The sequence below is a fragment of the Halictus rubicundus genome, unplaced genomic scaffold, assembly GCF_050948215.1.
Source record: "Halictus rubicundus isolate RS-2024b unplaced genomic scaffold, iyHalRubi1_principal scaffold0178, whole genome shotgun sequence".
NCBI classification, from domain to species: domain Eukaryota; kingdom Metazoa; phylum Arthropoda; class Insecta; order Hymenoptera; family Halictidae; genus Halictus; species Halictus rubicundus.
In genome coordinates, this window is record NW_027488719.1 from 382,597 (window position 1) to 393,663 (window position 11,067).

General features: G+C 43.7%; 1 protein-coding gene across 1 annotated transcript; it reads left to right on the plus strand.

Annotated features, from left to right (window-relative positions):
• Positions 1 to 7,064: 7,064 nt before the first annotated feature.
• On the plus strand, positions 7,065 to 10,859 carry LOC143363946 (uncharacterized). Its single transcript, XM_076804473.1, has one exon. The coding sequence runs from the start codon at positions 7,065 to 7,067 to the stop codon at positions 10,857 to 10,859; it is 3,795 nt and encodes a 1,264-aa protein (XP_076660588.1).
• Positions 10,860 to 11,067: the final 208 nt, after the last annotated feature.

Genomic DNA, 11,067 nt, shown 5'->3' on the forward strand with positions numbered 1-11,067 from the left:
TAGAGGATAGGACAGGGTAGAGTATTGGATAAGATAGAGGATAGGGTAGGATAGATGATGGGATAGAGGATTGGATAGGATAGAGGATACCATACGATAGAGGATAGGCTAGGATAGAGGGTAAGATAGAGAATTGGATAGGATAGAGGATAGGATAGGATAGAGGATAGGATAGGATTGAGGATCGGATAGGATAGAGGATAGGATAGGATAGACGATAGGATAGAGGATATTATACGATGGAGGATAGGATAGGATTGAGGATAGGATAAGATAGAGGATAGGATAGAATAGAGTACAGGATAGTATAGAGGATAAGATAATATAGAGAATAGGATAGGATAGAGGATAGGACAGGATAGAGGATAGGATAGGATAGTGGATGGGATAGGACGGAGGATAGGATAGGATAGAGGATAGGATAGGATAGAGGATAGGATAGGACAGAGGATAGGATAGGATAGAGGATAGGATAGGATAGAGGATATGATAGGCTAGGATAGAGGATAGGATAGGATTGAGGATAGGATAGGATAGAGTACAGGATAGTATAGAGGATAAGATAATATAGAGAATAGGATAGGATAGAGGATAGGACAGGATGGAGGATAGGATAGGATAGAGTACAGGATAGTATAGAGGATAAGATAATATAGAGAATAGGATAGGATAGAGGATAGGACAGGATAGAGGATAGGATAGGATAGATGATAGGATAGGATAGAGGATAGGATAGGATAGAGGATATGATAAGCTAGGATAGAGGATAGGATAGGATTGAGGATAGGATAGGATAGAGGATAGGATAGGATAGAGGATAGGATAGAGGATTGGATAGGATTGAAGATATTATGGGATAGAGGATAGGATAGGATAGGATAGGATAGAGGATAGGATAGGATAGAGGATATGATAGGATAGAGGATAGGATAGGATAGAGGATAGGATAGGATAGAGGATAGGATAGGATAGAGGATAGGATAGGATAGAGGATAAGATAATATAGGGAATAGGATAGGATAGAGGATATGCCAGGATAGAGGATAGGATAGGATTGAGGATAGGATAGGATAGAGGATAGGATAGGATAGTGGATAGGATATAATAGAGGATAGGATAGGATAGAGGATAGAATAAGATAGGATTGAGGATAGGATAGGATAGATGATAGGATAGAGGATTGGATAGGATAGAGGATACGATACGATAGAGGATAGGATAGGATAGAGGGTAGGATAGAGAATTGAATAGGATTGAGGATATTATGGGATAGAGGATAGGATAGGATAGGATAGGATAGAGGATAGGATATGGTAGAGGATAGGATATAATAGAGGATAGGATAGGATAGAGGATAGAATAGGATAGGATTGAGGATAGGATAGGATAGATGATAGGATAGAGGATTGGATAGGATAGAGGATACGATACGATAGAGGATAGGATAGGATAGAGGGTAGGATAGAGAATTGAATTGGATTGAGGATATTATAGGATAGAGGATAGGATAGGATAGGATAGGATAGAGGATAGGATAGGATAGGATAGGATAGAGGATAGGATAGGGTAGATGATAGGATAAGATAGAGGATAGGATAGAATATAGCACAGGATAGTATAGAGGATAAGATAACATAGAGAATAGGATAGGATAGAGGATAGGACAGGATAGAGGATAGGATAGGATAGAGGATAGAATAGGATAGAGGATAGGATAGGATATAGGATAGAATAGGATAGATGATAGGATAGAGGATTGGATAGGATAGAGGATACGATACGATAGAGGATAAGATAGGATAGAGTGTAGGATAGAGAATTGCATGGGATAGAGGATAGGATAGGATAGAGGATGGGATAGGACAGAGGATAGGATAGGATAGAGGATAGAATAGGATAGAGGATAGGATAGGATTGAGTATAGGATAGGATAGAGGATAGGATATGATAGAGGATAGGATATAATAGAGGATAGGATAGGATAGAGGATAGAATAGGATAGGATTGAGGATAGGATAGGATAGATGATAGGATAGAGGATTGGATAGGATAGAGGATACGATACGATAGAGGATAGGATAGGATAGAGGGTAGGATAGAGAATTGAACAGGGTTGAGGATATTATAGGATAGAGGATATTATAGGATAGAGGATAGGATAGGATAGGATAGGATAGAGGATAGGATAGGCTAGATGATAGGATAAGATAGAGGATAGGATAGAATAGAGCACAGGATAGTATAGAGGATAAGATAATATAGAGAATAGGATAGGATAGAGGATAGGACAGGATAGAGGATAGGATAGGATAGAGGATAGGATAGGATATAGGATAGAATAGGATAGATGATAGGATAGAGGATTGGATGGGATAGAGGATACGATACGATAGAGGATAAGATAGGATAGACTGTAGGATAGAGAATTGGATGGGATAGAGGATAAGATACGATAGAGGATAGGATAGGATAGAGGGTAGGATAGAGAATTGAATAGGATTGAGGATATTATGGGATAGAGGATAGGATAGGATAGGATAGGATAGGATAGAGGATAGGATATGGTAGAGGATAGGATAAGATAGAGGATAGGATAGAATAGAGTACAGGATAGTATAGAGGATAAGATTATATAGAGAATAGGATAGGATAGAGGATAGGACAGGATAGAGGATAGGATAGGATAGAGGATAGGATAGGATAGAGGATAGGATAGGATAGAGAATAGAATACGATAGAGGAATGGATAGGATAGAGGATACCATACGATAGAGGATAGGCTGGGATAGAGGGTAGGATAGAGAATTGAATAGGATAGAGGACACAATACGATAGAGGATAGAATAGGATATATGATATTATAGGATGGAGGATACGATATTATAGAGGATAGGATAGGATAGACGATAGGATAAGGGATTGGATAGGATAGAGGATATCATAGGATAGAGGATAGGATAGGATAGAGGATAGGATAGGACAGAGGATAGGATAGGATAGAGGATAGGATAGGATAGAGGATAGGATAGCGTAGAGGATTGGATAAGATAGAGGATAGGGTAGGATAGATGATGGGATAGAGGATGGGATAGGATAGAGGATACCATACGATAGAGGATAGGCTAGGATAGAGGGTAAGATAGAGAATTGGATAGGATAGAGGATAGGATAGGATAGAGGATAGGATAGGATTGAGGATCGGATAGGATAGAGGATAGGATAGGATAGACGATAGGATAGAGGATATTATACGATGGAGGATAGGATAGGATTGAGGATAGGATAAGATAGAGGATAGGATAGAATAGAGTACAGGATAGTATAGAGGATAAGATAATATAGAGAATAGGATAGGATAGAGGATAGGACAGGATAGAGGATAGGATAGGATAGTGGATGGGATAGGACAGAGGATAGGATAGGATAGAGGATAGGATAGGATAGAGGATAGGATAGGATAGAGGATAGGATAGGATAGAGGATATGATAGGCTAGGATAGAGGATAGGATAGGATTGAGGATAGGATAGGATAGAGTACAGGATAGTATAGAGGATAAGATAATATAGAGAATAGGATAGGATAGAGGATAGGACAGGATGGAGGATAGGATAGGATAGAGTACAGGATAGTATAGAGGATAAGATAATATAGAGAATAGGATAGGATAGAGGATAGGACAGGATAGAGGATAGGATAGGATAGTGGATGGGATAGGACAGAGGATAGGATAGGATAGAGGATAGGATAGGATAGAGGATAGGATAGGACAGAGGATAGGATAGGACAGAGGATAGGATAGGATAGAGGAGAGGATAGGATAGAGGATAGGATAGGATAGAGTACAGGATAGTATAGAGGATAAGATAATATAGAGAATATAATAGGTTAGAGGATAGGACAGGATAGAGGATAGGATAGGATAGAGGATAGGATAGTATAGAGAATAGAATAGGATAGAGGATAGGATAGGATTGAGGATAGGATAGGATAGATGATAGGATAGAGGATTGGATAGGATAGAGGATAGGATACGATAGAGGATAGGATAGGATAGAGGGTAGAATAGAGAATTGGATGGGATAGAGGATACGATACGATAGAGGATAGGATAGGATAGAGGATGGGATAGGACAGAGGATAGGATAGGATAGAGGATTGAATAGGATAGAGGATAGGATAGGATTGAGGATAGGATAGGATAGATGATAGGATAGAGGATTGGATAGGATAGAGGATACGATACGATAGAGGATAGGATAGGATAGAGGGTAGGATAGAGAATTGAATAGGATTGAGGATATAATGGTGTTCGATCCCTTGCAGACAAAATTACCGTGAATCCTCGCATTTCCGGCCGTAACGCAAGCGAGGATGTTACAGCTGCACGGAGCATGCTCTTTCACCCAAAAAATACACATGCGTGACTAAGCCCTTTTCCGATTTTTGTCCGTCCTTCGACTAATCACGAAGAATGCTAATCCTTGAGTTGCCGCACGCGAGGCGCTTGAGGATTCGAGCTGATGGCATTGGAAAAGTGGCCATAAGTCAATCCGTGCGACCCTCATACCGTGTACCGTCCGCGAGGTACTTGAGGGTTCCGGATTCGGACACAGCGGGCCTTATGGCCCACTACACGCGGCGGACAAGGGGTCGTAAATCCTCTTCCGCACGACGCGAGGCACGCTCGGGTTGCGCTACAACCCCAATAACCGTGTCTCTGGGTTTCGTCAAACGGACGAAAACCAGAGACAGTAAACGCACATTTTTTCCAGCCCTTGGTCTTCGTCACCGGACCTCGGCCAAGGGGCAATAAATTAGCTGCTAGCCACTTGGCTAGCACGGCGTACATGGGCCACTCAGGCCTTCGTCGCGCTGCTCCGGGGTCCCATAAATCGCGCATTTTGGGAATTCTCCCTTATTGACTTGAGGTGGGAACTTCCTCCTCCACCGGTGAGGGCTGTTTCAGAAGAACCTCCGCCCTCAAGTCAAATCAACGAATGGGGATGATTCTTCCCCCGAAAACGGGCCCATGGCCAAAAAATCGCGTCACCACCGAGGTGACGAGTAAGCGGGCCTCGGAGCAGAGCGGCAGAATCGGCAAAGTTCGCATCCGAAAAAGTCAGCTTCAGAATCAGAGTCAGTAATCGCGCTATACCGTACCACCGCTACAATTCATTGTATCCAATTTAACTAGTCACCCAAGGTTAGTTCGGCCGGTGACAGGGCAATTGTCAAGTTTAAAATAAATTCTATTTGACACAAACGCGCGCATAATTTCTTCGTGAAAACGAACAGCCCAATTTTCCATGGTCCTTCGAGCCGGATCAGTGATCTAGTGGAGTGCGGTGAGACAAACAATTAAATTGAACGAGATCCGTCACATTTGACGGTGTTCAACATCTTCGCGGAAGCCACAGCGCAGTCGTACAACCAAATTGGGGTCACCTACGCAGTGAAGCTACCTTTTGGGAAAGGACGACCAACCACGAGGATCAACGACCGATCTGAGGAGCCGAGCATCCTACCTGCTGATTCTCCAGGAAAGGAAGCCAGAACAAAGGGACCGAAAGAAGCCATCAACAAGGTAGGCTTGTCACATCGCGCATCAATCAACTCCCTTTCTTTCCGTCTTCCTTCCTGTCTCGATTTCACGAAATGGCTCAAGTGCAAGATGACGAAATTCGCGCATTAAAACATAGAAGTAGATATTTCAAAGGCCAGATCACGACATTATCTAACTATCTAGAATTTTACAAAGACTCCGCGAAAGAACGAATTAAGCTTCGCGAAAGAATCGAGCGTCTGAAAGGCTTATTCAATAAATTCAACGAGCAACAACACGACCTCATGATGCTTTCCGACGAGCATGAAAATTTGGAGTTACAACGCGAAGAAATCACGGATCACTACGACGATGTGATCGCCTCCGCGCTTGAACTACTCGAAAGACTCAGTATCGCGCAAAATACAATTCCAACAGAATCCTCGTTCAGTAAACCGAATTCGCTTCCAGTAAACCTACCCAAAATAAATTTACCAAAATTCGATGGTCGCATTGAAAACTGGATCACCTTTAAAGATGCGTTCCAGACCATGATTCACGCGCACGAAGGTCTCAGCAACATACAGAAGTTGAATTACTTGAAGCTTTCTTTATCCGGAAGGGCCGAAACCGCGATAGGCGCCTTCACGATTAGTGACGATAACTACGCAGCCGCTTGGGAACATCTTAATGAAATATACGACAACAAACGCGCTTTGGTTCTTCGACACGCGGCACTTTTACGCGATACACCAGCGATGCCAAACGAGTCATCCGAGGCGATCCGAGATCTAGTGAATTACATGCAATTACACATAAGATCGCTACAAGCCTTAGGTCGAAGTTGGGAGGATATTGCAAACGATCTCCTTACGAGCATCGTCATTTCGCGAATGGGCAAGGATACCAGGAAAACGTGGGAACGCACGTTAGCCGATACCCAAATGCCCAAAATTAACGACATTTTCAAATTTTTACACATGTCATCGCATCAGTGTAAAGATTATGAATCAGTATCGAACATAAATCCGACGCAATATTCCTCACCCATTAAACCGCAATATAATAATCGCGCCAAGGCCAATAACCGCTGGCACAATAAACGTCCGTCTCCACCATCGTCGCCAATGTCGAATCGTCGGCAAGTTTTCGTAACCGAGCAGCGATCACCATCATGTGATATCTGCAAGACGGGAAATCACGCGGCTTTCCAATGCAAAACATTTTTAGACGGATCGGTTGAAAAACGCATCGAACTAGCACGCAAGGCTAAGCTATGCCTAAATTGCCTGAAACCGGGTCATTCGCATGATACCTGCTACGGGGGCAGGTGCAAAAAATGCAACGAGCCGCACAATACGCGACTGCATCGGGAGCGTAAACACGAACGGTCAAATCCCGAAACAAACGCAGAAACCACACAGACCAACGAATCCTGACTTACTACGCGCTTCGACGTTACACACCAATTAAATAATCAGATCACCTCACTAATTACAGACGGATCAACTCACGGTTTAATGGCTACAGCCATAGTCAACGCAATGGATCTAGACAAAAACCCTGTCGAGTGCAGAACTTTGCTGGATACCTGTTCAAACGCGAATTTCATCACCGAAAGTTTGGTCAAAAAATTAAGATTACCAACGCGCGAACAAAGTGTAACGATCGAGGCGCTAAATGAGTTAAACACGGTAACGAATCGGCTTGTCAAGGCGAAGATAGTTTCGAGACAAAATAACTTCAACCGCACATTGGAATTCTTTGTGATACCACGAATCGCGGGCCAATTGCCCGATTGTCAAATCGATCGCACAAGGGTACAAATACCACACAACATAAAATTAGCCGATCCTCACTTCCACAAACCGGCACCAGTCGACATGCTGATCGGTACGGGACCGACACTCTCGTGCTTCAGCATCGGTCAAATTAATTTATCTACTCGGAATGATTCTGACCTAGTTTTACAAAAATCACAGTTTGGTTGGATCATCGGGGGGAGTGCACCGACCACTTCCCGCAAAAATTCGCGCACAACCTTGTTTAACAACGCCGAGTTCGATCTAAAGAAATTTTGGGAAGTCGAGGAAGGGCCACAGCATTCTCACCTCACACCGGAGGAGGAAGCCTGTGAATCCCATTTTAAACGCACTGTTTCACGTACCGCAACAGGGAGATACGTCGTCGCGCTCCCTTTTAACGAGAAAAAAGCAATTCTAGGCGAAACTTATACGCGCGCATTGAAACGATTTCATTCCCTCGAAAGGCGATTCGTTACCAATCCGGAATTGCAGGCGGAATACGCGAAGGTATTAAACGAATACCTAGAGTTAGGACATCTAACTCAAACAGAATCACCTGCAAATTCAGAGGGATTCTACCTACCGCATCACGCCGTCATCAAACCCTCCAGCTCAACCACAAAGGTTCGAGTTGTATTCGATGGATCGGCAAAATCAAGTTCGGGAGTGTCACTTAATGACGCGCTTTTGACCGGTCCTACAATACAGGACGATATCTTCGGTCTGTTATTACGCTTCCGAATGCATCCGTTTGTGCTTACCGGCGATATCGAGAAAATGTACCGGCAATTTCTCGTCCGAGAAGAAGACAGACCGTACCAAAGAATTCTTTGGCGAAACGCGCAAAACGAAATTTCAACCTTTCAACTAAACACAGTCACATTTGGTCTGTCTTCCGCGCCTTATCTAGCCACACGATGTCTGCAGCAACTTGCAGACGATGAATCGCAAAATTATAAAGCGGCATCCGAAGTCATTAAAAGGGACATCTATGTGGATGATCTCTTGACCGGTGCCGCCACATACCGCGACGCCATCAAATTACGCGATCAAATCATCAGTTTGTTAAACAAAGGGGAACTAAACATCCGTCAGTGGGTCTCGAATGATCCACAATTGTTATCCGGTCTTACAGATGACCAGATACACCCAAAATTCTTCGGGGACGCGACCGTCAAAACTTTGGGAGTAGCCTGGGATCCGCGCAACGACACTATTCACTACTCAGTCAACATAAATTCGCCAAACTCACCTACGAAACGCGCAATTCTGTCGACTATCGCAAAAATATTCGACCCCTTGGGTCTTCTCGGTCCAGTAACCGTCACAGCGAAAATTATGATGCAACGCCTGTGGCAATTAAAGATTGACTGGGACGAATCGCTGCCCATGAATATACAAAACGAGTGGCAAAACTATCGCAACAATCTCAAATTATTGGAAAAGGTCAAATTCAACAGACATATAACGCAACGCTCCGTAAAGAGCATCGAATTACATGGATTTTGCGATGCTAGTGAACGCGCTTACGGAGCTAGTATTTACATTCGCACCATCAACCAGTCCGGAAAAATCAAAACGCAGCTGCTTTGCGCAAAATCTAGAGTCGCGCCGTTAAAAACCATCAGTCTAGCTCGTCTTGAGCTCTGCGGAGCGAACCTACTCGCGACATTGTATTGCTCAGTGCGGGAATCCCTCACGCACACCATATCCAAAACAACGTTCTGGACCGATTCAACTATCGTTCTGCATTGGTTAGCCAAATCGCCTAGCACCTTGAAAACCTTCGTGGCGAATCGCGTCGCGGAAATACAAGGCAAAACGCGCATAAAGAATTGGCGACATGTTCGCACTTCCGATAATCCCGCGGATTTATTGTCACGCGGCATCACGGCCAAGGAATTAATCGACAATAGTTTTTGGCAATTCGGTCCGGATTGGCTCGGACTCGACGAATCAGTTTGGCCAGAATCGCGCTTTGAATCTCCCAAGGAAATTCCCGAATTACGCAAAGTCACTTGTTTTGCTTCGTCCGTCATAAACGCCAATGAAATCTTACAGAGATTTTCCTGTATCAAGCGTCTGCGTAGGGTAATCGCCTATTGTCTACGGTTTACAAATAGAAATCGCTGTATCGGACCGCTTTCGGTAGAGGAAATACACCTCGCAAATGAAAGAATTCTCACGTTAATTCAACAACATTCATTTTCGGAGGAAATACACGCACTGAAAACTGGAAGCGAATTACCATCCAAAAGCAAATTGCTTTGTTTGAGTCCCTTTCTCGATGAGAAAGGCATATTACGCGTCGGAGGTCGTCTCCAAAATTCCAAATTCTCATACCAAACGAAACATCCGATACTCTTGCCAAAAAACAATAGCGTCACTAATCTCATCATTCATAACGCACACATCGAACATCATCATTCGGGTCTGACATCCACATTGTACAATGTCAGACAACAATATTGGCCGATCGATGGAAAAAACACAACACGCAAAATATTGCGAAATTGCGTGAAGTGTTTCCGCGTTAATCCACCTACGACAAGATACACAATGGGTAATTTACCAGCAGACAGAGTCACCGAAACTCGACCATTCACCAACATCGGGGTGGATTACTGCGGCCCATTTTTTATTAAGGAACGAAAATTTCGTAATCGCGCAAAAATAAAGGTCTACGTTGCCGTTTTTATATGTTTCTCCACTAAGGCCATACACCTCGAGGTGGTTAGCGATATGACCACCGAAGCCTTCGTCGCTGCATTAAAACGTTTTATCGCGCGCCGCGGAATATGCAAAAACATATATTCCGACAATGGTACCAATTTCGTCGGTGCCAATAATGACTTGACCGAGCTCTCCAGAGTCCTGCGCGAGGACAAAAGAGTTCGTCGATTTCTTGAGGACAAAGAGATCTCGTGGCACTTCATGCCAGCTTTGTCGCCACATTTCGGCGGGCTCTGGGAGGCTGCGGTCAAGTCATTTAAACATCATCTGAAACGCGTAGTCGGCGATGAACTTTTCACCTATGAGCAATTCGCAACATTTGTGACGGAAATCGAGGCAATCCTTAATTCCCGCCCGTTGACTCCACTCTCGTCCGATCCCAACGATCCACAAGCTCTCACTCCCGGCCATTTTTTGATTGGTTCCGCAATGACAAGCTTACCCGAGGTCAATTTCAACGAGACCTCCAGCAATCGGTTGTCCAAATGGCAACACATCCAGAAGGTGAAACACGACTTCTGGATCAGGTGGTCCAAAGAATACATAAACCACCTGAATGTACGCGCAAAATGGACCAAAGGATCCCACGAGATGAACAAGGGAACCATCGTCATCTTGAAGGACGATCACCTTCCACCATCCCATTGGAGTCTCGGACGCATCGTGGAAGTTCATCCGGGCCAAGATGACATCATTCGCGCAGTTACCGTCAAGACAGTAAACGGCTTGTGCAAACGTAATGTTAAGAAACTCGCGCCTCTTCCCATCGAGACCTAATTCTGTCACCTTATCGCGTTCTATTCTTCATATAATTAATTTGCGTAAGTTATATTTTTGTTACTATCGATATAGTTATATTCGCGTTGACTTCATTATGTTTATTTTTTTGTGGGTGTTCTTTTTTTTATATGTATATATCTATATATAGTCCTAGTATATTACGTTTCGATTACTTCGCGCTTATTTTACCGGGCAATTCCGTTCC